General features: G+C 37.8%; 2 protein-coding genes across 2 annotated transcripts; one reads left to right on the forward strand and one right to left on the reverse strand.

Moving 5' to 3' along the window:
• Window positions 1-1,675: 1,675 nt before the first annotated feature.
• RNASEH2B (ribonuclease H2 subunit B) lies at window positions 1,676-17,914 on the reverse strand. The gene is made up of 11 exons (XM_034432206.2): window positions 17,684-17,914; window positions 15,632-15,703; window positions 14,968-15,075; window positions 13,344-13,420; window positions 12,936-13,053; window positions 11,259-11,323; window positions 10,104-10,209; window positions 9,736-9,817; window positions 8,486-8,528; window positions 3,651-3,731; window positions 1,676-2,086 (listed from the first exon to the last, which is right to left on the reverse strand). Exons 1-11 carry the CDS (start codon window positions 17,769-17,771, stop codon window positions 1,979-1,981), a joined length of 948 nt encoding a protein of 315 aa, XP_034288097.2. The 5' UTR covers window positions 17,772-17,914; the 3' UTR covers window positions 1,676-1,978.
• A 3,798-nt stretch (window positions 17,915-21,712) lies between these two features.
• Window positions 21,713-27,492, forward strand: SF3B6 (splicing factor 3b subunit 6). The gene is made up of 4 exons (XM_087886909.1): window positions 21,713-21,969; window positions 23,869-23,987; window positions 24,772-24,910; window positions 26,332-27,492. The coding sequence occupies exons 1-4, from the start codon at window positions 21,940-21,942 to the stop codon at window positions 26,419-26,421; spliced, it is 378 nt and encodes a 125-aa protein (XP_087743035.1). The 5' UTR covers window positions 21,713-21,939; the 3' UTR covers window positions 26,422-27,492.
• Window positions 27,493-27,591: the final 99 nt, after the last annotated feature.

A 27,591-nucleotide genomic window follows, 5' to 3' on the forward strand; every position in this document is an offset into this window, starting at 1 on the left:
AACAGAAAAGTCTTTCTCTTTGGTGCTCCTCAGAAATTGCAAACTGAATTTCCAATTCTGGGGACAGAATGGAAATTTTGGAAATATATGTAAACGGATTTTGGAAACCCCCTCCTATTTTTGCTCTTCATAAATTAACCAGGGTTGTCATAGAAGACTTCAGAAAACAACACACTATCTGTTTGGTCATAATATAAAGGCCAAAGATAACATTTAAATCATTTCCCATTGTGTTAAAGGACATAGAAACTGGGTTCACGTACCATAGTAAACTATGATTTAACAATGATTTATTGAATCAGCCATAATTAGTTGATTCTATTTAACATTAAGCAAAAGATAAATTCCAATGACATAAATGGCCACATTGAGTGGGTGATCCATAACTTCATGACATCATTGTACATACAAATCATTTTGGTTTGTACCAGTTAACTATCAATAGTTGTGGCTTTAGGAGTCATTTAACTTAGAGGACTTACAGTCACTCCAGTCAAAACTGACCTAGAATACAATTCTTTCTCTTTAGGTTGAAATAAACATAACAAAAGAAAGTATATAAAAAGGCCAGGCAGAAAGTTGCATAACATTAGCTGTTGAGATGTTTGCACTTGGGAGACCGCTTCTGAACTTTGTGCTTGAAGTGGAAAAGAATGAAACTTTGATTTTGGGTTTTACGGAATAGACTGCTAGATCTTTGCAGAAATTGCTGGTTCATATTATTATGAAAAAGCAAAACGTTGTGATTTGATGTTAATGCCTTATTTTACTGCAACAGAGGGAGGTCAGAAGTCAATGTTTTTCTTTTTTCTTTTTTCTTATCCTTCTTCACTTCTTTTCCCCCTTTTCCTCCCCACTGCTTTGATGATAAAGATGAATTTCCATTCTGGAAATGGATACACCAGGTGCTGTCCCGCCAACAGTAATCCTGACCCGCCTGAAGAAAACATAGAACCCTTTTCCCCAGGGAAAAAAACCCAAACCTTCTTTGAATAAGGCAACACTACGCTTTGGGGGTCATTCCACAAAGTACAAGGGAATGCACTCCCTGCCACTCCACAAATCCTTGATTTTACCATCATTGTTAAGCTAGTAATGTGGTCATTAAGCGAATCACCCGGTCGAAAGTCCATATCCAGCTTATCCAATGGGCATTTTGTTGAACAATGTCAAAACATCCCAAAATTTGATCACATGTTCACTTGGGACTGTGAAGACAAAACTGTCAGAAACCAAGTGGATTTGTGTTGTGACTGTGGGACACTGCAACCCATTGTAAATGCAAGCCGGTTGCCAACATCCAAAATGTGAACACATGACCACAGGGGTGATACAGCGGTCATCACTTCAAGGATGGGTGGTAAATATTTTTTTTGTGAGTCCATTGTAACTTTGAATGGTCCTTTACCAACTGGTCATAAGTCAAGGACTGCCTGTACTGAAGACCTTTATATTAACAATTCAGCTTCTCCTTAAAACACTATCTTTAAAACTCTCTTCAGTTTAGAAAAAAATACCTCAAATCATTCATCATTCAAGACGTATGTAAGCAAAGACTCTGATCATCCTGGTCACCAGTGTGGAAAAATAAACAGCCAACAATAATGCCCAGCCAGTTTTTAAAATACAAAGAAGACGCATGTAAGATTTCCCTCAGCCAAAAACCATCAACAACTTAAAAAACAAGAAGTGCAAATAATTTATTCGGAAATTAATGTATGCTTTGCATTATACTGTGACTTTTCAGTAATTATGATATAAAGACAGATTCCTATCTGTAGCAGATGACTGAGCTTAGTTTTCCTAACACAAACACAAAATTAACTTTGATTACATTCATATCAGTATCGTAGATTTCTACTTGTGACAAGTCTTAATAGGGGAAAATAGGAGAAGAAAGAAAGCTATAAGGAGCTTGAGTTTCATAAAAAAAAAAAAATCCAAGATAATTACTAAACTAAATAGCACCCTCTTCCCTTCATTTTGGTGTGGTAGTTTTTGGTCTGAAGAAAGAAGACATTGTTTTCATGCCGCTCTTGTCAACTTTCGCTAAAGCTTTTTGTGCAGCTGACATTTTACTGCTTGCCTGGAAGTAAGAACAAAACATTAGCACAAAGTTTAGGATTCAATTCTTTTCACGTACAGGACTCATAAATGGTAATTGCACAGAATCACTCACACATTTTATTCAGAGGGTCATTATAAAAATCACGCCAATCCCAAAGAATCAACTAAGATTAAAAAAAATTAGTAAATGAGCTGAGAAGCAAATTCATGTAAAAACATCCTTTTTCAGATTACATCGTGAAAAAAATCCAATGCAGGCATGTTCTTCCTAAACCACGTGACCTCCTGAAAAAATTGATATATACATCTTTATCATTGTTGGTATGATTTTGATAATCATGAAACAAAGCCTGACATAAACACCAGAATAAAATTTCTACTTCAATCTTGATTTATCAATTTGTTAGTCAGCACTTAGGGTGACTAAACTGAGTTAAAATACTTATCAGAGGAAATACCTCACCAAGGCAATAGTAAAGATAGACTTGGATAGTTATGAGACCTGAGCAAGATAGCAAGAAGTTTTATATTTAAATTTTATAGCTAAAATTTGAAATTGTATTTCTCTAGCATTCCTAAGAATGAATCTATTTTTGGCCCTCCCAACAAAATATTATTCTAATCCACACAATTTTTAAAAACAGATTTACACTGATACTTCGCGTAAAGCAGACAATATGAATGAGAGGCTACTAACACCAACTATTATGCATATCAAAGCAGCCACATGCATAGGAAACCTGGCTTGTGAGGAATCAATCATTTCTTTGCAACTCTCAGTTCATTGGCTTGGTAAGAGACCAGATTAAGTGGGCAGTCTAACCAGCGCTTTCAGTTTCTGTGCTACTTTTCATGTCCTCTACTGGTACTTTTATGTGACAGCCTGGTTTTATACTAAATCGGTATCACAAGAATATTCCAAGCCCCACTGATCTCTGTGGGAAACATTGTACTGAGCTGCACTTTCCAAAAATAACACTTTTAAGATGCTTGCAGAGCTAAAACCTGGCACAATTAGGAAAAACACTAAATATATTAATGCTATTATTGCAATGTACTGTGCACATCGCACTAAGGTAACATTTACCCTCTGGCAGTGTTCAAATACCACACTGAGTCAAAATCAAGCAAACTACATTATGGCTTTGTGTGATTAGTGAATCCTGTAGAAAAGTAATTCGAACCTCTAGAAACCATTTAAAAATCAGCTCTTTAAAAAGGGTAGTACTTTTAATTCTCTCTTCCTTCTCTCCCCACTCTTCCTAATATTTTATCTAGCTGTTTTGACAGTTAATCTGTTTACACTATTCTGAAATGCAGAATTCTAGTGATGTCTTATAGATTGCACTTGCTTAAATAGCTGCCCTGTCCCCCCCTTTTTAATAGACCATCTTACTATTAGACAAAAGAATAGAATAGAATAGAATAGAATAGAATAGAATAGAATAGAATAGAATAGAATAGAATAGAATAGAATAGAATAAACAGAGTTGGAAGGCACCTTGGAGGTCTTCTAGTCCAACCCCCTACTTAGGCAGGAAACCCTACCTAAATATGAGGCAAGAAAACACAAAAATACATACCTTTTTGTTTTTCAGATCACCAGTATTGAATTTAGTATAATCCTCCTCAGCTTCCACAGGACCATCTGATAGTTTTCTTTTCTGTAATGTTAAAGAGTGATTTGTATCATAAATCATATGTTGGGCTTGTGGATCTCACAGTTATAAATGTCCAGACTTTATGGAATAAACTTAGACATATACCACAGAGAAATAGAAATTATCACTGTATGATTTAATCTTTGATGATTAATTAGTAAATCTAAAGCTGAGGTGTGAATTTTGAAAGTGCTGCTATGCTTCTCACATTTGTCAAAACCCCCAAAATGAGACAGTCATGAAATGACACAATTGGAATTTGGACCGCGTACCACTTTGCCACCTAAAAATACGTATCAGTGTAGCCTAAGGTGACCAGATTTTAACATTGGTAAAGAGGGACATTGTGGGCGTGGCTTATTTTGTGGGCGTGGCTAGCTGGTCACATGACCGGGTGGGCGTGGCTAGCTGGTCACGTGACTGGGTGGGTGTGGCTAGCTGGTCATGTGACCGGGTGGCCATGGCTATGTGTATAGGGTAAGGTGAACAGATTTTAACATTGGTAAGAAGGACACCATTGTGGGCGTGACTTATTGTGTGGGCGTGGCTTGGAGGCCATGTGACTGGGTAGGCGTGGCTAGCTGGTCATGTGACCGGGTGGCCATGGCTATGTGTATAGGGACTACTCAGAGGGCTGAAAAGTCATTTCTGACAGGTCCTCACACTTTTGACTGGTCCTCACACTTATGACCATCCTCACATTTATGCCCATGCAGCATTCTTAACAACCATGTCACTCATTTCACAACTGCTTCTCTTCACCATGATGACAAGATAGGGCAAAAATGTAAAATGTGAGGACAGTCGTAAGTTCGAGGACTGGTCAAAAGTGTGAGGACCAGTCAAAAATAACTTTTTCAGCCCTCTAAGTAGTCCATATGCACAAAAGGACTAACCAGAGGGCTGAAAAAATCATTTCTGACAGGTCCTCGCACTTTTGACTGGTCCTCACACTTATGACCATCCTCACATTTATGCCCATGCAGCATTCTTAACAACCATGTCTATTTATTCATATTTATTCTCTTTTATTCTTTAAAGTTTAACCATTCATTCTTTATCTTAATATCTTTATATTTGTTTGGGATTGGCTTTCTTCCCTTTCATCTTTTTTATTGTACAGCAATCTTTCTCCTCAAACCTACCACCTCTCTCTTTTCTTTCCTTCTTACTTTCTCTTCCCCCCCTCTTCTTCTCCTCCCTACTTCCTCTTCCTTTCTCCTTCTCCTCCTCTCTTCCTCCCCCTCTTACCTTCACTCCTACTCTAATTTCCCTTCCCTTCCTTCATCCCTCTCTATTGCTGTATCCTTTTATGCATATGGACTACTCAGAGGGCTGAAAAAGTTATTTTTGACTGGTCCTCGCACTTTTGACCAGTCCTCGAACTTACGACTGTCCTCACATTTTACATTTTTGCCCTATCTTGTCATCATGGTGAAGAGAAGCAGTTGTGAAATGAGTGACATGGTTGTTAAGAATGCTGCATGGGCATAAATGTGAGGATGGTCATAAGTGTGAGAACCAGTCAAAAGTGTGAGGACCAGTCAAAAATAACTTTTTCAGCCCTCTAAGTAGTCCATATGCACAAAAGGACTAACCAGAGGGCTGAAAAAATCATTTCTGACAGGTCCTCGCACTTTTGACTGGTCCTCACACTTATGACCATCCTCACATTTATGCCCATGCAGCATCCTTAACAACCATGTCACTCATTTCACAACTGCTTCTCTTCACCATGATGACAAGATAGGGCAAAAATGTAAAATGTGAGGACAGTCGTAAGTTCGAGGACTGGTCAAAAGTGCGAGGACCAATCAAAAATAACTTTTTCAGCCTTCTGAGTAGTCCATATGCACAAAAGGACTAACCAGAGGGCTGAAAAAAGTCATTTCTGACAGGTCCTCGCACTTTTGACTGGTCCTCACACTTATGACCATCCTCACATTTATGCCCATGCAGCATCCTTAACAACCATGTCACTCATTTCACAACTGCTTCTCTTCACCATGATGACAAGATAGGGCAAAAATGTAAAATGTGAAGACAGTCGTAAGTTCGAGGACTGGTCAAATGTGCGAGGACCAGTCAAAAATAACTTTTTCAGCCCTCTGAGTAGTCCATATGCATAAAAGGATACAGCAATAGAGAGGGATGAAGGAAGGGAAGGGAAATTAGAGTAGGAGTGAAGGTAAGAGGGGGAGGAAGAGAGGAGCAGAAGGAGAAAGGAAGAGGAAGTAGGGAGGAGAAGAAGAGGGGGGGAAGAGAAAGTAAGAAGGAAAGAAAAGAGAGAGGTGGTAGGTTTGAGGAGAAAGATTGCTGTACAATAAAAAAGATGAAAGGGAAGAAAGCCAATCCCAAACAAATATAAAGATATTAAGATAAAGAATGAATGGTTAAACTTTAAAGAATAAAAGAGAACAAATATGAATAAATAGCAGTAATTAGAAACACACATACAAACATACAATTTATTTTCTTTGAACAGAGTATTTGGCCGGTTCACAAATTTAAACAGTGTTTAGTCACTTCAATTAAATTTACAATTTCTATATTTCCTTTTTGCCATATTTATTCCTCATCTATTTTTTAAAAAAAACCAATATTACCCTTCATCCTCATCTCTAATCTTAATCAAATTCAATTTTTCCCTTCTATTCTATATTATACCCCTTCCCATTGTCATCTATTTTTATATCCATCCTCACATTGTTTAATTATGTAATTATGTAATACAGTTGTTTAATACAAATTCAACATTTTAATATAAATCAATTAGTTATAAAACTATCTTTTTTGTATATTAATCAATATGAACATGAATATTCCTATTATTTCCATGCAATCCAATTTCTTACAAATCAATTAATTATATTTACCAATAATAATAAACCAAATAATTTCCCCCATATATTCCTCTGAACCACAACTTAACCATTTCTGCTTTCAACACAATATACAATTAATAGTATCTCAATTATTACAATTCCCTAGTTAAATACAGCTTTTTTTTCTTTTGTGTTTTAAAATCTTGAACTCTCCTCCTAAATTTCCCATTGTTTGCAGTTTTTCACCTACCTTTTTTGGGGAGGAAAAATAAAAATAAAAATAAATCTCTCTCTGCCTCATTTTGTCACGTTGCACCAAAGATCCTGGTTTCGGTTTCGTTTCTGCAGCTTAGCTAGGGGAAAAAAAAACTCTTTACACTGATTGCCTGTAGGGCGGCCCTTTGAAGCCCCGGGCAAGAGTTTAAACAGTTTTTTTTTCTTCTAGCCATCAGCTGGGGCTCAAGAGGCAGCGGGACTGAGGAGGCAGAATGAAAAATCGGGACTTTTTTGAAACGCCGCGGGATGCGGGACAAATTGCTAAAAAGCGGGACTGTCCCGCCAAAAGCGGGACGTCTGGTCACCTTAGTGTAGCCAGAAAATATACAAAACAGTTTGTCCATGAACCATTTCATGGTTTTCCGTTGCTTTGTTCATGAATTCTATGTTTTAGATCTTCTGTTCCTGGTATGGACAGAAACACCATTGTTCCAGGTGTTCCATTACATTTTAATTTAATGTAATTGAAAATTATCTCTTTAATGCCATCTGATGTTTGTTCAGATTTCTGCATGTTCTGAATTTTATTGTTTCCAATAGCCAAATTATCTAATACGGTTTTGTTTCCACACAATCACAGAATATTTAAATTACTTCAGATTTTTGCTTCTTCTAATCCTTAGCCAATCTAAATAGATTGCCAGAACTTCTGAGTGCAATTTTGGCTTGAGTTCAAAACAAAACACATTCTTCATTTTTTGAACACTCATATTAGTTTAGGGGTCAGCTTGAGTTCTGTGAGATACAATTCTCCTAATTAAGTAATTACTCCTTCCTCAGAAAAAGTTTTTAAAATGACTCAGGTTTTATTTTTGCTTAATTCTCCTAAGGCTTTAGCATTTTCATAATGAGCTCATATGAGATGTCAGGATAAGACTGAACCTACTGTTTAAAGTGTATTTTTACACAACGATGTCCAGCATCTGAAAAGCTCACTGGCCCCTGATGAAGCAGCATAACTAAGTTGATGTTTCCCATTTGCTTGAAAAAGCAAAGTCTTTTTATAACAAAGATAATAAATATTTCAAGAATTATCTTCCACTTCAGTAATGAATTCAAAGTAGTTCTTTTATAGCCAGGATTTTTTTTCAGTTCTGCTGTATGATTAGTGAGCAACATCTAAACCAAGGGTGGAGAAACTATAGGGTTTTCTCAAATATTAAAGGTAAAGGTTCCCCTCGCACATATGTGCTAGTTGTTCCCGACTCTAGGGGGTGGTGTTCATCTCCGTTTCAAAGCCGAAGAGCCTGTGCTGTCCGAAGACATCTCCGTGGTCATGTGGCTGGCATGACTAAACGCCAAAGGTGCATGGAATGCTGTTACCTTCCCACCAAAGGTGGTCCCTATTTTTCTACTTGCATTTTTTACGTGCTTTCGAACTGCTAGGTTGGCAGAAGCTGGGACAAGTAACGGGAGATCACCCCGTTATGCGGCACTAGGGATTTGAACCCCTGAACTGCCGACCTTTCGATCGACAAGCTCAGCGTCTTAGCCACTGAGCCACTGTGCCCCGTTCTCAAATATTACTGGATTATAATTACCGCTGTTTCTGACCAATGGCTATAGAAATGGAGCACAAGGATTTGGAATTCAAGCACCTCTGAATGGCTCAGAGTTGTAAGTTTTGAGACGCGGCCTTTTGTAAGAAGTCCTTACCTTTGATGCTGGCTCTGTGGGAAGATCTGTACCTTGTGGGAGTCTGGAAGCCAGAAAGATCAAGTTAAACTCTAGAGCTATCTGATTACATCAGCAAATTTACTTCACCTAATTATGTGATTATGAAGCCTATTGTGAGTTTTCCACAGAAATTAATTTACAGAATTATAACGCATTCATCAACAATTAAACAAAATGTTAAAGACTGTGAAGTTTCCTTTGAGTCAAGTTCAACTCCTGGTGACTTTATGGACACGTCCTAATGGTCTTTTAACAGTACAGCAATACAGAAATGATTTGTCATTGCCTACTTCCAAGATGTTTTTTCCCCACTATTCCAATCCTGATATTTCCTGACCGTCTTCCATCTTCCAAGTATTAACTAGATTTGACTGAACTAAAGTTTTTTCAAGATCAGCTATGGTCAGCTACCTAACTGGGCAAATATGTTTTTATACACTTACTAACTCATCTTAATGAAAACAAATGTTAAGAGCGTTATTTGAGAACTATTTTTCAGCTATATGGCTATATTTTTCAAAGTCTTCACTGTGTATTTACTGCATCAGTCCTGCACTGAACACTTTAAGCATGTGAACCTTCTCCCAAAGATTAAAATGTAGCAAAGACAAAAAAACATGGATTTACACACAAAAACAAAACTGGGGTGCCCCTTCTTTCCTCTACAACTCCCCTCTGGAATTCTGATAGAATATAGAATTTCCAGGAGGGAGGGGATGCATTCCAGAGGAAAAAGAGGCAGCTCAGTTCAGATATGTTGTGTGAGAGAAAGAGGATGATGACAGCTCCTCCTTAATAGTTCTTAGAGCATATGCTTGATGTAGTTAGTAGAGTGCTTCAGTTCAGCAAGATTCTGTCTACAGGTGTGGAACAATAAATAACTTTGCTTGGAAGAATCACCATGTGTCTTTCCTGGTTTTGGGGCCTGACAGGGATCCTCAGAAATCAGACAAACAAACCCTATGCAAAGCATGGTCTAGTCACAGAAAGATCTCTGCTGCTTTGGGGAATATCCTCACCATTCTATAGAGTCCTGTTTAACCCAGTTGGCTTCACTGAACAGTTGGAAAAGGGGACAAGAAAGGCTGCTGTATGGAGGACGGGCAGGGAAATAGGGCGGGCTCCACTACGCTACTTAAGCACGTTTTTCAAACCAGTATTAGTCATGGAAGCATGTTAGGGAAATGCTTCTTTGAAGCAGTTAGTTTTTTAAAAAATTAAATTCTCACCTTAAATAATTAGCTAATGTTGCACTTAGCTCTTCAGGAATATACTCTGATATTAAGCCATGAGCATAACGAATATAATCTTCTGAAAAATAAATGAAATAGATATTGCATGTTAATTCATCTATCTTATTTAGCAGCCTTGTGTCCCAAATGTGCCAATTCTATTCATTTGTTTTTCTCTTAATCAGCTCCTCCCAGTTGTTGAAAAAACAAACCAAGACACAAATGATTTTGCTAGGGTCCCTTTTTGGCAATGATTAAAAAGGAAAGTAAAACCCAAAAGTACGTTTTATAAATCAAAATCCACGAAGGCAAAAATGGTATATTTTACTTCAAATAGCTTTCTTCAACAAATGTAGTAACCTTACCTTCTGTGCCACTGTTGGCCTGATTGTTGCTGATAAATGTAGCAGCTTGTACTTTTCCACCAACAGGTATGTTATTTTCTTTTAATACTTTCACCAGTTGGTTAACCTAGCAAAAGCCACGAAATAGAACCACCATAATCAAAGTTTGAAGCCAAACGCTGAAATCCATTATATATTTTTCATAGCAAATGCCTCTTTGTCATAGAGATAGGAAGCATAGACACTTATCAAAATGGTATCTGTTCAGGCAATGAGATTTTTTTAAAAGAGTAAGATATTCCTATTTAAGTTGTTCAGCAGAAGACTATGAAGAATTATACTCATAGTACACATTACTGTTAGAATCATTGCATTAAAAAGGCAACCGTAGAACTCAAATAAATAAACACATTTTAGTAAGTGATTAATGCACATTGTTAAGTTGCAATATCGAAATCATTTTCCCCTAATGTAACAAAAATTGTTGCACAGTAATCATACCATGATAGGAAGAATAAAGCTAGCACAATTATGCTAGTATCAGCCATTTCTCTGAAATTACTCTCCTGAAATTGTACAAAAAACTTTTTTTTAAAAAAGTAACAGTTCTGTTACAGGACCCATGCCTGTTTCTTTTTAGACTATTACTAAATTTATTATACTATATTATAGATTAAAAAGTGGATGAATTTATAAATATCTACTGAAACCACCATGGGACATTCTGTCCAATTTAATTCAATCATTGTGTTCTAAAAAGCTTTACTTTTTTTTTTCAGATTTCCTAGAACAGCTAATATTGAAACAACTATAAAACTATGAAACTGATGACATGTGGATCTGAGTCCTTGATATGGCATTTTATAAATATACAATTTAATGCTAAATTAGAATGGTGTGTACTTTTTGAAAAATAAAAATTATGTCCCAAGAAGCAAGATCAGCCCTCAGTCAAGAACTGCAGTCAAATAAAAACCATATAGGAAATGGTTAGCATTTTCTCTACACAATGAGAGAAAATGTCTTAAAATCAATTTTTTTACATCATTGTGTTTTCCAGTCATAACTATTACCTATTTGCTTTACAGTTCAATACAATGTATTACACAATCGATCTATCATTGAAAAAAGAAATGCTATACTTAATATTAAAATGGGTGATAGAGAAAAATATACCTTTTTATTTAGCCATGTCAGTGTTTTCTTCTCACTGTATCTAAAAAATTTCTTACCACCTATTTCTGAGAATAAAGAGAAAGAGAAATAATCAAAATATATTTAGTCTACGCATTAATGGAATTGAGACAAAATACAAATTTATTTCATTATCTGGAGAAAGTTTATCAACATCACTGAATATTATGGAGGTGAATACACACCTTGAATACATACACCTAACTAATACTAAATCCAAACCACAGTCTAGTCAATTTATCTGAGTGTTATCTAAAGCACTTTTCTTTTGTAACTAGTGCCTTTCCACTGTGTTGCATTATAATTCCCAGTATCCTCAGAATAGCTGTGTTAATAAGGGGCAGGAATGAGGAGAGCTGAGGGAACCAGGTTCAGAACATTTCACTACAACTGGTAGCAGCCCTGTAGAGCAGTATTTCTCAACCTTGGCAAAATTAAGATGTGTGGACTTCAACTCCCAGAATTCCTCAACAAGACGTTCTAGCTAGAGAATTCTGGGAGTTGAAGTCTACACACCTCAATGTTGCCAAGTTTGAAAAACACTGCTTTAGAGATTGAGAATCACGCTTTCACAATCTTGCAGGGGCTCTGGCACTGAGTTTGATACCTCTTTTTATTAGATACAGTTGGAGCAAATGCTTAAATATTTGTAGAGGGCATTTCTAGAAATATGAATTTCATGGGCTGGATCTTGCATTTGCCTCCTAAAAATAGATGAGCTCCTTTCATCCATAGAAAGCTTCTCATTTAGTAGAGCACTGGACAGGCAGCAATTTTTGCAGACTGCCTACAAAAGCTACCAGATGCCCAGTGATGAAATCCAAATTTTTTTTATTACCGGTTCTGTGGGTGTGGTGTGGCTTGGTGGGCGTGGCTTGGTGGGCATGGCAAGGGAAGGATACTGCAAAATCCCCACTCCTGGGGGAGGGATATTGCAAAATCTCCATTCCCACCCCACTCTAGGGCCAGCCAAAGGTGGTATTTGCCGGTTCTCTGAATTACTCAAATTTTCGCTGCTGGTTCTCCGAACTATTCAAAATTTCTGCTGCCAGTCCTCCAGAACCTGTCAGAACCTGCTGGATTTCACCCCTGCAGATGCCCTGCCCTATTCCCTAATTCCTATACAGGTAGTCCTCATTTCGCAATAGTTCGCAATTATGACAGTGATGAAAAAGTAACTTTGCAACCTATTTTTGCATTCACATTCGCAAAGCAAAGAAAAGCTGAAGTAAGATTAGTCAGTTTTACTTATTGATCACTTTGCTTAATGACTGAGTTGCTGATCCCAATTGTAGATGCTAAACAAGGACTAAGCCCCCCCCCCCCCCACAGCATAGGAGATGGAGTTATGAATTAGGGTTAGGGGAATTAAGAGAGTATTGGCTCTACCTGACCAGGAAAACTATCCTAAGCAGAACTCTCTCTAGTAGAACTTCAAGTGATAGAAGCCTGGATATAAACTCTAGGTAGGCAACCTCAGCAGTTTCTCTTAGACAGGATCTTTTTGGATTCAGACAGGACACCAGATTTATTCTATCTCATTTCTGTGCTCGTGCATGGATGGTTTGTGGGGGGCCCTAAGAAAGTTGGCTATGTCTACTGGCCTAACCTAAGTTTGCAGGTCTACATTAATTATTAATATGTTTGCTTGTTTTGTACCTTTTTGCTCAGCTATGTGGTGAATTGATTGTGAAGTACTTGTGCACTGTAGCAATTGCATGCTGGAAGAAAACCCTTCATCCACCAAAACCTGATCCAGTGGCTGAAACTTTCCCTGCTGAGGGTGAATCAGAGGAACAATCAGTTTTTAAAAAAATAATAAAACAATTAATTCAAACAATTTTTAACCAAAACATGGTTCCCAGAGTTTAATAGAAGTTTTTTTCCCCCCAAATACGACTATCTTACTACTGAGCCAAATATTCTAATACATAAGAAAGCAGCAGAGCATTAAATATAATTTCACAAATGGTTCTTGAGACATTTAGAAATGATGGATATTTTGGGGGGAGGGGGGCAGAGATACATAATGTAATGTCATTTTTCTGAAACATTTTAGTTGCTTACTTCTTTCTCTGCTTTCATGAGGTAAAAAAGCACAAGAAACAAAGGATCCATTGGTGTAGCAAAAAATAGACGTCCATCTGAAGGTGGAAAAATAAATATTATTCTAAAAGGAACTCTATACACAATCCAGACTGCTTCCATATAAGTTAGGGGCAGGGCCGGATTTTCCTATAGGCTAACTAGGCTTCAGCCTAGGGCCTCAAGATCAAGAGGGCCTACATTCAAATTGTTAGCAAAATTAAAATTACACTTTCACTATAGGTGAAAGGGCCTCATAAGTGGAATAGCCTAGGGCCTCTTTTCATCTAAATCTGGCCCTGGTTAAGGGCAAAAGCTACACTGATTCAGCAGCAAAGTCAAAGACCTACAATCTATTCTTGATAATTTAAATTTAGACTTTAAAGTTTTTAAAAGGCTAAGTACACTATAAATAGGAAAGATGTTGTACATTCAAATTCCAAACATCTGTTGTTTTCCACACATATACAATACAAGATACATAAAGGAGAATAAAAATAAACAGGACTATATGCTATGCTACATCAAATACAGTATTACCTTTCTAAGAACATCATGCAAACCAGGAAAAGATGCAGCTGGTTTAAAGAGTTGTAGGCAAGTTTTATGCCCGTGGCTCAATCAGCTCTGAGCCATTTTTGAAATCAGATTTGAAGTGTCCATAGCACCCTCTCCAAATTTCATAAAAACCTCTACATTTTTGTTAAAATAACTGCTGTATTAGTATTTTCCTTATGGTTCTAAAATTTTTACCTTGCAGGGCAAAACGGGATCTTATGAGAATCAAAGTGAGAAGAAATAAATTGGATATTGTGATTCAGGTAAGTATGGTCTGCTAAAAATTTCTCCAGAATTGCCCTATTTGGGCATAGTAATTTTCCACTTGGTGTTTTAAAAAATTGAGATCATGGATGAATAAGTTGATTTATTCACCCATCCCCCCCAAGACCTGAGTCTAAGTAGAATAGCTTGCCCAATACAGAGTAACAAATAAAGCCTTAATTCTATCTTCTGTCTATCTAACCTCAAGAGAAATGACATTTCAGGAAAAAACCAATATCTCTCTCCCAGGTGCTACCAGAGAAAGTGGATCACTGAAAAATGTCAAGTGTAATCCCATCTCTGACCTCAACATTTTCTCAAAACATGACTGCAATGAAGACATGGAGGAAAAGGGACATCAAAAAAACCCTGGGTTTTTCCTCCCCTACCAGACATAAAGATACACCAGATCCAGAGGTGGATGGTGATACCTTCAAATCACTGCGAAGAGACCATCATAACACTTGATACAAGTCATGATGATTCAATGAAATAAATGCAAATTTATTGAAACATCCCAATTTCTACTTCTGTGAGGGGTGGAAGAAACAAGAAGTTGTAATATGAATAACTTCAAGGTAGAGAAAATATTTTAAGAAGTGCAATTGAGGCTCAAGGACTTGCAAGAGAAGTGGAGAGTCTACGGAACTCCAAGAATGTTACATTAAACTACAACTCCCAGCCTCTCTCATCATTGACAATGCATCCAGAAAGCCAGATTCCCCAGCCTTGCCTTCAAGCATTACGTCAGATAGATCTTTGTCCTGTTCAGCTTTCGACTTACCATATTGAACTTCTTGACTAATAAACCATGACCGGTATTCTTCATGAAAAGCTCTTATTTCAAATATCTGGCATGCATCACTACCAAATAAATAAAGGGCAGCTTGTCCTGTTAAGAAAGAAACCACTATCACATCATGGTTTTGCTGTGCAATATTTTTCCGAGGCTCATCTAACTAAAAAAAAAAAAAACCAATAGTAATTTTACAGAAAAATATTTCAGTATGTATGAGTTGTAAGCAAAAGGAAAGTTAGCAAATGTACAAAAGGCAAAAAAGGAATAGGAGGAAATCAATGATACTATTCCACTGTTAAATAATCAAACAATAATTGAGTATAGTTACCTTAGCATGTCAGTTTTTAAAGTTTCATCTGACAAAGGGAGAATAGTAACCAGTGGTGCGTTGCTCCTAGTTGGGTCTGGTTCTTGTGAACCGGAAGTAATGGTGGTGGGAGGCTCCGCCCACTCACCTCGACATCATCACTGATGATCTGCGCATCCGCAGAAGCGCACACACTCCCGTTACGAACCGGAAGTAAAGGTAAGTAGAAACAACCCCCCCCCAACGATAGTAACAATTATGAGGACAAGATTATTACTACACAGTGGAATAAAACAGATCAGACGGCGTTAAGCAAGTAATATTTTACAGTGTGAGCCTTGCCTGTACTTGGATGTGGCAGCCTTGTAAACAAAGGTCCAGCACTCGGCTTCTTTGGGAGATCTGTTGCAGTTTCTGAAAAAGAGAGAATACTAGAATGTGACACCCATATATAAATTATAACAGCACCTTTAAAACCATGACTGTAAATATAGGTCTGGTCAGTTCTGAGGGAAAGAAATTTTTCTCCCAAGAACCAAAGAAGTCTTCCTTTTGTCTTCTTCAAACTTGAAAAGAGTTTACTGGCTGAACCCTACCTCTTGAAGGCAGCCTTCTTATAAATGAGGCTGGAAGGAAAAGCCCAGACATTGCTTTTCCCAAACCATCAATGTTCATGGGCATGGAAGTAAGATGGCCAAGCCACTTCACTTTATCCTGATGTCATAGTCTGATTCAGAAGACACCTGGATGCCACCAATGCATAAGAGTCTGTTGTGATCTCTCTAAGCTTGGTTGTTTGCAGATATTTTATTACTCAATTAGGTGACATCAGTGCCACCATTTCAGATTAAAAATAAAAGAAATGCAATATTTGGAGCAGGACTGTCTTCAAACATGCTACCCTGTTCCTTCTCTCTTTGTTTCTAAACCAGTGTTATTTTAACTTGGCAACTTTATGATATGTGAACTTCAACTTTCAGAACTACGCAGCCCAGCATGTTCTGGAAATTAAAGTCCACTTGTCTTAAAATTACCAAATTTGGTCTAGACTGATGCTGAAATGAGACCACATGGATTCAGAGCCTGGTTTACTTGGCTAGAACATAAACTTGGGGGGGGAAATTGTGTGAAGCTGGGCGGTCAAGCTTCTTTGATCTACGTATGCTTGTCTAAAAAGCATGGAAGAGATGAATCAAGGGAAGAGGGCACCAATCACTGCTACTTTACGCTTAGAAACCACTTAGTCAGTAGGTAAAATCCCACCAAACAATTGGATGAAACAACTCCCCACCAGCTAAGGAATTCTGGGATTTGAAGCCCAAACCCCTTAGAAGTTAGCAAGTTTGAGAAATACTGTTCTAAACTAAGCAATATCAGGCCTGGATGGGAGACCACAGCATCAACTGGGCAATCAAAACAAAAACATACCATGAGCAAATCTCCCCAGCATTTTAACCAAAATGCCCTATACAAATGCTCCCATCAAGACAGAATCAGAATAGAGCTGGAAGGAACCTTGGAGGTCTTCTAGTCCAGTCTCCTGCTCAGGCAGGAAATCCTGGTTGGCCTATACCAGGGGTCTGCAGCCTTAAACACTCAAAGAGCCATTTGGATCCCTTTCTCACAGAAAAGAAAACACCGGGAGCCACAAAACCCTTCCCGTGCCTGACTATTTCTTGAGCGGCCACAGAACTAGCATATGTAGTTGAATTAAACATTCTGTTTTCTTCTGAAACTTTTCTTGTCTTGGATTTATCCATGGTTGGCCTACCAGGGGTTGAAAAGCTCAATAAATTGTGTGCCGGCGGGTGTCACACATTGGTTGCTGTGACACATATTTTGAGTGACAGGGAGCCACAGCAGAGGGGTGAAAGAGCCACATGCGGCTCCAGAGCCACAAGTTGCTGACCCCTGGCCTATACCATTTCAGACAAGTGACTATCCAGCCTCTTCTTAAAAAGCTCCAGTGAAGATGAAACACCCACAACGTCTGAAGGCAAAGCTGTTCCACTGGTTAATTGTCCTCACTGTTAGGAAGTTTCTCCTCAATTCCAGGTTGCTTCTCTCCTTGATTAGTTTCCATCCATTGCTTCTTGCCCTGCTCTCCTGGGAAGTCCCAGAAATTGAATTAAACTCTGCAGACGGGTTCATTTTACACTGGGCCAGCCAACCTCTTCGGGAGGGCAGGTTCGGTATCTCTAACATCGTTGTGGGGCCGTAGGGAGAGATCGCAAACGAGGAAGGCTAACACCAAAGCCCAGCACCATTCACACAACCACCGACCGGGCAGAAGCTCAATCGCTTGAATGCAGGCTGCAATTAGCCCTCCCCGTGCATGGAAGAAAGCCGCTTCTTTTAACGCTCCAGGATCGGCTGGCTCTGGGGCAACGTTACCTGGGAGAACCACCACCCATTGGCGACTGCTGCCACCGCCGGGCTTTGCTGCTAGAGCCGCTGCCGATTTCCCCTTCCCGCTCGGCATCCCGCTTTCTGCTAGTTGTCGCAGCCTCGCTCCGGTCTTGGCTTAACTAACCACAGACGTATTAAAGTGTAGAGGGGCGAGTGCCGCTTGGCTTGTGAGTCAAGTTTGAAAAATAACCTCACCGCTGCTCGCAAACCAGCCACAGGCAGAGCTGCCTCCCAGCGTGGGAAGCCGAGAGTAGAAGCGGATGCTCTGCGGAGGCGGTGCAACTACCCTGGAACTCTTGTTAGTATCGCAAATATAGTAACAGTAACGCAGTTGGATCGTAATGTTTTCGGCGTGGCTTGGATTCAAAACGAAGGAAAAGAAAGCGAAAAAGAATTTTTATTTTATATTTTATTTTATTGAATTTCTATACCGCCTACTCCCGAAGGACTCAGGGCGGTGAACAGCCATAGAATAAAACATATAGATACAAAATTTAAAATAAACTAAAACGAATTAAATAATTTGGCTGAACAAATTTAAAACCCCAATAATTTAAAACCAAATTTAAAATTTCCATTTAAAAAGGGGAAAGACTTAGGTCAGGCCAGACATGATTTGAAAGCATCTGTAAATACAGGTAGTCCTCGATTTATAACAGTTCATTTAGTGACCATTCGATTTACAATGGCACTGAAAAAAGTGACTGATAACCGTTTTTCAGTTACAACCTTTGCAGCATCCCCATGATCCTCTGATCAAAATTCAGATGCTTGGAACTGTTTCATACTTATGACTGTTGCAGCGTTCCAGGGTCATGTGATCCCTTTTGCAACCTTCCGACAAGCAAAGTCAGTGGGGAAGCCAGATTCACTTAGCAACCGGGTGACTAATTTAACAACCGCAGTGATTCACTTAACAACTATGGCAAGTAAAGACGTAAAATGGGGCAAAACTCGCTTAACCAATTTCTCACTTAGCAACATAAATTTTGGGCTCAATTGTGATCGTAAATCCAGGATTAACTGTACTTAAAAGTGTTGTGTATGAGTATGTGTGCATGTGTGTGCACCACTGCTGCTGTAGCCAATTCTCCAGACCTTTCCTCTTCAGCATTGAAACTTTCTAACATCAGAAAGCGCTGGCCTGCAGGCTGCTGTTTTGCTCACTCTTACCTTTTTGAAATATGATCTCAGAATTATGCCAAGTCAGCCTATCGTAATACAAGGCTTTATTGGGATTCATATTAGCTGGAAAAAGAAACAACTGAAATCAAAAGAACTTGAACATTTTTAAAATCATTTTTTTTATTTGCGAGAAAAGCTGTCCTAGATTTTGCCTATTTTTGCATTTTTATCCTATCTTTGCTCTATGAGTTCAAGGTGGCCCATGTGAAGGGACTTCCTCTTTCTATCTTTAGACCAACAATGTTATGATAGAGACAGTCTGAGCAAAAGTGACTGTCCCAAAGTTATCCATTGAGAACCAGAGACTTGCCATGCAGACACTTTCAGCAAGATGTTATACCTGCAAGACTGAAGAGTATGATATGGAAACATTGAAAGCAGTATTGCTCAAACTTGGCAACTTTTGATATGTGTGGACTTCAGCCTCCCCACTCCCCCAAGTTCTCAAGGCACCATGAGGCATTTTGAAAGCTGGTCCACACATTTTTAAATTGTTGAGTTTGAAAAGCACTGTGACATCCAGATTGTTCTCTATTGTTTTGGCCGCTTTTAGGGAACGAAGGGAAAAAAATAGTAAAGGTTTATCTTATAGTTCTTTGCTGCCATTTTTTGCTAGGAAAAGTAACAGTGGACAGAGAGTTCTGGGAATTGGATTAAGTGAAAGCAGATCATTGGGCAATGTTTTACAATGCATGACCAAAAACAAAACAAAACCCTTTTAAAATTGAGGTACTGGTATCACTGTGCTTTAAGAGCCATAATGCACAATGTCTTTGGATCATAAAAATGATGGACTGTAAGATTTAAAAGTATATTTCTTCAGACCATACACAGGTTATTTATATGAAACATTTTATTCTCATTTTCAGCCATGAATCTTACAGATCAGTAAAAATAAATGAAGAATATATCTACAGTAGCTCTCTTAGATGTTGGCAGACCAGCCACAAGTAGGCATCCCTGCATGATGATTATTTTAGATGAAGGGGTGTACCATACACAAAAGCTGTAACAAAAGCTTCAGTTCTGAACGGAATAAACTTCTTTGATGAGAAGCTAAATGTTTTCAAGGAAAAAAACAAAGTCCAGTTGCTTTTTGAAAACACCTTATGGACAATTCTGTTGCTGCCATCTCATGGCTAAATTATAAGATTTCAGCTCCCAACTATTGCCACTTTAAGGAAGAAATCATGTGAATGTGCAAATTTCCCCCCTCCTTATTGTTGTATGCTGCTATCAAAAGCAAGGATTTGGATGGACCAACTTTGAAACTTATCATGTACAGGATGCATATACATACATGATTCACATACATACCTACATACATAGAACTGCTATTACTGTTACTGTAAGAAGCCTCTTCCAATATCTAGTAAAACACCAGGACTAAATAGGTTCCTTATTAAGTAGAATAAAACATTTATAAAACATTTGGGGCAAAGAATTTGTGAAGTACTATATATGAAGAGATGTTTGATAAGGGAATTTTATCACCGGTATTTAACCAGGCCTATATTACAGTTATACTAAAAGCAGGTAAAGATCATATTTAATGTGCTAATTATAATGTTTCTTTAAAACGGTTGGTTTTGCAATGTCTTATTATTTACCAAGTTTTGGGAGAAATTATTAATTATATAAACATACTTATGCACAAAAGGCAAAATTTTCAAATGATATTTTTTGAACTACATACCTAGTACATGGAAATTGACAACTGAACAAAGTAAATGGATTATCTATGCCTTTACTATAGCCAAAAAAATGATATTGCGCTATTAGAAAAAGGTATGGCTCCTTTCATTCAATGGATTGAAGATCTGATTGTACTTGCTACCTATGAGCAGATTGCCAGTAGTCCTAGACTTCACATGGACAAATATAATGAAATATGGGACTGTATTTATACAAAATACAGTAGGTTAATAAAATATAATTATATAAATTATATACACATATACACGTAGATTGTATATTGAATTTTAATTATTTACAGTTAAAATGATACATTATACCTTTTTCTTTTGATGCATTTTTTCACTTTTTAAAAAAAAGTGTTTTCCCCTCTTTACTTTCACAATGCATGTATCTTTGAGGGGTATCCTCCCCCCCCCCGTTTCTGTCATTATTATAAAAGCAACAAAATAATAAGTAATAATTTAAAAAAGAAGCCACTCCCAATATCAATCAGAATCCACTTTTCCACAAAATAAACCTATTATTCTTGGCCTTGCACTCTGGAACAATGGAACAGGCCTTGACTTTCTTCTTTGAGACAACTTTTCAGGTTATTTAAAGAGCTTCCATATACATTTCTTCAAAGGACTTTATTTCTAATCTATTGATCAACCCTGTAGCCTTTCTTTGAACCCGTTCCCAGTTGTTTCTTTGTACTCTGGTACATTTGATTGAGGTAAGCGAAGAAACGGCTTTTTATTTTTGAGCAGCAATGGATCACATACTGTACTTCTTTTTTATGTATCACAAATCCAGGTAAATAATAAACAAATTCTGCTCCAACTTGGAGAATGAATGCTGGTGGCAAAAAAAGCAGGAATCTTTCCAAGTCATGTAAAAAAAAAAAAACAAATCTCTTCGCACATCCCAGTTTAAGAATATAATTACATCGATTTTGGCCTTCGGTCGCAGGAATCCCTCCCCCCTTCTGACACTGTACTCTAGTGCAGGGGTCTCCAACCTTGGCAATTTTAAGACTTGTCGACTTCAACTCCCAGAATTCCTCAATTTGCTGGCTGAGGAATTCTGGGAGTTGAAGTCCACAGGTCTTAATGTTGCCAAGGTTGGAGACCCCTGCTGTAGTGTCTGTTTAATAGGAACCGGAAATCGTGGTAGCGTGAACGCATATTAGCCATTTGAGGTGGGCGGACGAAGAAAGTGCGACGCACGGAAGTCCGATCTCCTTCCGGTTGAAGTGTAGGACGCGCAGCACAGGGGCTTCGGCGTACCTTCTCTGCGTTCGGCGGTTTCGGCGTCTACCGAGGTCTTTTTTTTTTTTTTTTTTGCGGGTGAGCCCGAAGTATCCGAGGACCGTTGCCATGGCGATGCAAGCGGCGAAACGCGCGAATGTGAGTCGGGCAGGGTGACCATTTTGAACGCCTCCCCCCCACACCTTTCTCCCTTAACTTGCCGTCCCTCTGTTTGCCTTTTGTCGTTTGGGAGAACAAGCCATCTGGGCTAAAATCCCCGTCATCCACAACTGCCTTATGTATGATGGGAATTGTAGTCCCGGCCTTCTCGAGAGCTTCCCCTTTTGAGAAAAGCTTTTTTTTTCTTTTTCTTTTGACGGGATGTGGTCTGAATGGCCCGAATGTCTGACCTGCGCCCCATAACTCCTGCCGTTGTGGCCGGTATTGACTACTAGGGAAATATGGGAACTGAAGTCTGGTCCCTCAGGATTGCTGCATAAGGCAGCAACCAGTAACATCGTAAACACAAAATTAAAATTAGGCGTGCTTTTTAGAATAAGAATAGGAATAGATTAGAATTTTTTATTGGCCAAGTGTGATTGGACACACAAGGAATTTGTCTTTGGTGAATACACTCTCGGTATACATAAAAGAAAAGATACGTTCGTTAAGAATCATAAGGAAAAACACTTAATGATAGTCATAGGGAACAAATAAGCAATCAAATCATATTTGGAAACAGATAGGTTGGGAATAGAGAAACTTGTGGGTCTCCTCAGCTTTAGTTGTACAGCTTGCCATCAACTGGACTCAGGTGAATGTAATACTGTGTTATAAGTTAACCCCGAGTTCAATGTAACACGTAGTTGGCAGCCACAGTTGTAGTTCAGGTATTGACACTTAGAACCAGTTGTTGTGGGTAGAAGAATATAAAGGATTAACTTGCATTGGTATATATTATGTGTATTGAGGTAAACTTTAGGGGCAGTTCCATTGCCATATCATCATCCTATTCACTATCACAAAGTAGAGTGCCCCCGCTTCCAGTTATTCCAGCAGTTTAATTAATTTAAGTGTATATGCTGTTCAGCTCTTGAGTTTTGACAGCTCACAAGGTAATAAACTGTAAAAACATAGTACAAAACAAAGCAGGATCTGGTTGCTCTATTAAAAAAAAAAAAGCGTAGATGTAAACATATCCAATAAAGAACTCTGTCCATTGTAGCCCAAGGCCTAGAAGAACAGCCATATTTCTAAGACTTTCAGGGGGTGGGGGAAAAAGAGAAGACACCATAATAAAGCAGCACACTTCCTGGGTACCAATAGATGCTCTGTTTTAATTGAAGGGACCCAGAGTGCGTCAACTCAGCTGGGCAAAAACCATAGGAGATAGGTGGTCCCTGAAATAATCTGGCCCTGTGCCCTGCAGGGTAATATAGATGATAAGCAGCACCTGGAATAGCACCTAGTATCAGTGATAAACAGTGCAGTTCGCACAACAGAGGTGTCACACGTTTCCACAGAGGCTTGTCCAACACTGCCAGCATCATTGCATCCTGGGCCAGTTGATTCTTTTGAAGGGCAGACTCAGATATATAGCATTGTAGTAATTTTTCTATGAAGTAACTTGGACATGAGTGTCAGAGGAATAGGTGCAGCTCTTCAAACAGCAGTTGTGACTCTTTAAGAGGACTCCCAGCTTGTGCGCTACACACAGTCTCCAGGCACCAGTAAAAGATTTCAATAGTATCACTATTTGACATTTACAGCTCTGGGTTATATCATCTCATGTTTAGGGTTGAGAAGTATAATGGGCATCATAACCTATTTGTAATACTGAACTCCAAACCTGCAGAAAATCTCATCAGATGCTTTATGTATATATTAAACCGGAGGGGAGAGAACAGCAAAGCTTTTAAATCAGTAATATCTTATCAAAGTTGCCTGTTTTTATCTTCTAAAAGACAAATTCTGAGAACTCTGAAAGTAATATAGTGAAAACAAGCAAATGTTTATACGTATGTTTATGTTGCTAAAAGTTATGCTTGTTGTATCTAGATCCGTCTACCACCTGAAGTCAACCGAATTTTGTATATCAGAAATTTACCGTATAAAATCACAGCTGAAGAAATGTATGACATTTTTGGAAAATATGGACCTATTCGACAAATCAGAGTGTAAGTCTGTTGTGTATTTTAATAAATTAAACTTCAAATTAGACTTTATGTAGTTATACAAAACAAGTTTTTTAGTTGGTAAACAAATCATTATCACAGTTTAATAAAATGGTTTCTATAATAGTGTCAGTGTGCAAGAAACCTCTTAAACCTGGTTTAGCTACTTAGAACTCTTTTGATATGTTAGATACTTTCCCTGGCTCTGTAATTAATCTCAATCACCCTAAGCCAAAGCGAACAAATTACATTACAGCTAGTGTGACAAAATATGATGGAAATTATGTGTCTGTGATTTATTGTGTAGCACAGTTGAATGAGTAATAAAATGTATTTAAATCAGAGATGAGCAATCTGCTCAGTTTTAGGATTAAATGTTAGCTTGTGTGTTGCCTAGGGCTGCAGATTGTGAAGTGACCAGAATGGATAATTTCAGTTTATTCTATTGTATACTGCCTCAATCTAGGAATTTTTCCCCGTTAAGGGAGTGGTTTACTAGGACAGAGGGATGCTAGAATATTAAGCTATTTATTTCATCCCTTAATATCTTTAGGCCAATATAAAAAGTTCTGAAAATGTTAGTTCTGTTAATTTGGGAGGAGGGGGGGAACAGAATTTGAGGTTTGCAGATAGGATGCTGTATGAAGCCTAGTGCCTGCCTATTCTTGGCTTATACACATGTAAATTCATATATCAGCTGAAGTGTCAGGAGAATTGTATTGATGACAAATGTCATCCCAAAGATTCAAAATACTGGTTTGCTGACATTAAACTTGTTATTCTACAGAGGAAATACTCCTGAGACGAGAGGAACAGCCTATGTAGTCTATGAAGATATCTTTGATGCCAAAAATGCTTGTGATCATCTGTCAGGATTCAACGTGTGCAACAGATACCTTGTTGTTTTGTACTACAATGCAAACAGGGCAAGTATATTCTTAAAGCATATCAATTTTTTAATTCTGCTGTCTTTTTCCCTTTTGATGAGAATATTATGGGGACCCTTAATTTCCTTTTCAGATATTCTAACCAGGGAGATTTTAGCTGTAGCAAACTGAAGGATCTGGTTAGAGAAGTGAGATGGTGTTTTGTTCATTTTTATATATTCTGTATAAAGAAAAACAGCTCTAGACATAGTTTTCCAATACTAACCACAGATATATTAAAGTGTAGAGCGGCAAGTGCCGCTTGGCTTGTGAGTCAAGTTTGAAAAATTATGTGTATGTGTATGTGTGCACTGCTGCTGCAGTCAATTCTACAGATCTTTCCTCTTCAGCATTGAAACTTTAACATCAAATAGCATTGACCTGCAGGTCGCTCTTTTGCTTACTCTTACCTTTTTGAAATATGATCTCAGAATTATGCCGTCAATCTATCGTAATACAAGGCTTTATTGGGATTCATGTTAGCTGGAAAAAGAAACAACTGAAATCTCTTTAAAAAATGAAAAATCAACCTCCTGTATAAAGGTCCATTTACAGTATATATGCATTATTGCTTTCTTACTATATTTTGATTATTTTTAATTATGGATTATAAATCCTGGATATGGAAGTAGCATTGGGAATAAAAGCCAATGTATGTAGTAATTAGCCTTCTCAGTTTCATATTTCTTTCAGCTTTTGATACTTCATTGCTAAAAGCTGCAGTGAGCTTGTAGCATGGTGTAATAGTCTCAATCAATCTTAAAAACTTTTTAATATTTTGGTGAATGTTAAGGATATTTTTGTAAAACATGACATGTTGCTGACTTGCCGAATGGGGTGGCTGATAATTAAGAGATTTCTATGTCAGGTAGAGAAGGATTTCCTACTCTAAAAACTTAGTTTTATACTAAAGAGAGAAAAGGAACAAATACTTTCTCCTCCTTTCACTAGATCATTCATGCAGTTTTGACTATAGCCCTCCAGAGAGGTTTATAAAAATTAAACGCCTTAAAGAAAACAACTACCAACTTGTTTACTCTATCTAGCTTAACTGTTTGTGGTGTATGAGTGGTCTCAAACTTCCATGTATCGCAAGCATTTCACAAACCTACAAATAGTCATACAAGAGGACTCATAAGGTCTCTCTCTCTTGGAGTACTGGCATAATGGGGGGCTGGGGGGGGCAACTTGAGCAAGATATAACTTAAGGCCAGCATATTATTGTAGCATACCATATCCTACCCTCAATTTCACTTGTTTTCAAGAAGTTCATGTATGAATTGTGTAGTTAAATCACAAACCATTTTGATGGTAAGTAATCTGAATTGCACAAGATTATCTATTCCCAAAGTGAAATTGGTTTAAATGTTTTTTGCATTCATAATATGTTGCTTTTAATATATATCTTTGTCCTGTGACAGGCATTCCAAAAAATGGATACAAAGAAGAAAGAAGAACAGCTCAAGCTTCTGAAGGAGAAATATGGAATAAACACAGATCCACCAAAATAAAACTTTCCCTAAAGAACTGGTTGTTTTGGATTTTTAAAAAACATCAGTGTTTCTGGGCCAAATGTCACCCCCAAATATGGACACCTGGTATATGAAGCAATGATAATTTTAGTTCCTCATTTGATTACATAACCATCTTGCTTATTCTCACCTTTGGAAGGATTACTCACTGGTATATGATGATGATTGGCACTTGGATATTGAAATTAGCTAAGGCATTGGAATAATATTTTTCCACAAGAGACCGTACTAATATAACTTTTTTAGCCATTACAGTCAGTGAGATGTGTAACATATTCTGAGGGCTCAGTCTCATATTTCTTTGTAAAGGAGAAGCATGCATATTTTAAAATATATTTTGGTAATTTACTTCCTAAGTATAGTCCATAATTTGTCTGCTTTGCATAATGTGTTGAAAAAAAACTGATGTACTTTAAACATTGTAACATTTTTCGGGGCTGTAGGAAGAGAAGTGAGGAAGTGAAAAATCCTTGGAAGTTTATCTTGTATGTACTCCTACACAATAATGTCAGTTTAAGGTTGTCATGTCCCAAGTGGTTCAGAACTGTTGTTTGAGAGTTCCATAGCTGACCTGCAGAGACCCACTTCTGTGTCTCTTCTGTTGCAATGTGCTGGACCAAGAATCTGGCAGCATTGAAAAAAATAAACCTTGATGACATTAACTGCTTATATAACAAAGAGAGTTTTGGGTTGTGCAGACATGCAATCTGAATTTTCTTTGCTAAAATGTACAGAAATGTTCAGTTTTGCTATTGGATAGCTTTTGTTTTATAAGTGGGGGATAACACTTGCAATCAGATACAGTAGAGGTTAAATATTTGGTTAAATCTTGTATAATGTCTTTATTTTTTAGAAATAATTTTTTTTTTTAATAAAGTGAGCTTATTGGGTCTTTAAGAGAACAGTTATGTGATTTTCTGACTAAATGATACTACATTTGTTTAAGGTAATATGATTTGCTACATACCCAATTTTGTGCTATTTTGATTTTTGGTTTTTGTAGTGCTCTTTGAATAAATACCCAGGCCCATTTTACTTATGCTCTAAAAAGGCTTTTGTGGCTGTGTGCTGTTTTTTCAGATTTTTTCAAAGTCAAAACTGAAAAGCTTTAGGTTTGAACTTTCTCAAGCTAGAAATCCTCAATGCTGG

The sequence above is a fragment of the Pantherophis guttatus genome, chromosome 1 (assembly GCF_059756535.1).
Source record: "Pantherophis guttatus breed Tessera chromosome 1, ASM5975653v1, whole genome shotgun sequence".
Lineage (NCBI taxonomy): Eukaryota > Metazoa > Chordata > Lepidosauria > Squamata > Colubridae > Pantherophis > Pantherophis guttatus.

Coding starts and splice junctions, on each gene's coding strand:
- SF3B6 (XM_087886909.1), top strand. CDS start 21,940: ATGGCGATGCAAGCGGCGAAACGCGCGAAT. Junction 21,970..23,868: donor AAGCGGCGAAACGCGCGAAT/GTGAGTCGGGCA, acceptor TGTTGTATCTAG/ATCCGTCTACCACCTGAAGT. Junction 24,911..26,331: donor TGTACTACAATGCAAACAGG/GCAAGTATATTC, acceptor GTCCTGTGACAG/GCATTCCAAAAAATGGATAC.
- RNASEH2B (XM_034432206.2), bottom strand. CDS start 17,771: ATGCCGAGCGGGAAGGGGAAATCGGCAGCGGCTCTAGCAGCAAAGCCC. Junction 15,704..17,683: donor ATGGGTGGTGGTTCTCCCAG/GTAACGTTGCCC, acceptor TCTCTTTTTCAG/AAACTGCAACAGATCTCCCA. Junction 9,818..10,103: donor GGCCAACAGTGGCACAGAAG/GTAAGGTTACTA, acceptor TTTATTTTTCAG/AAGATTATATTCGTTATGCT.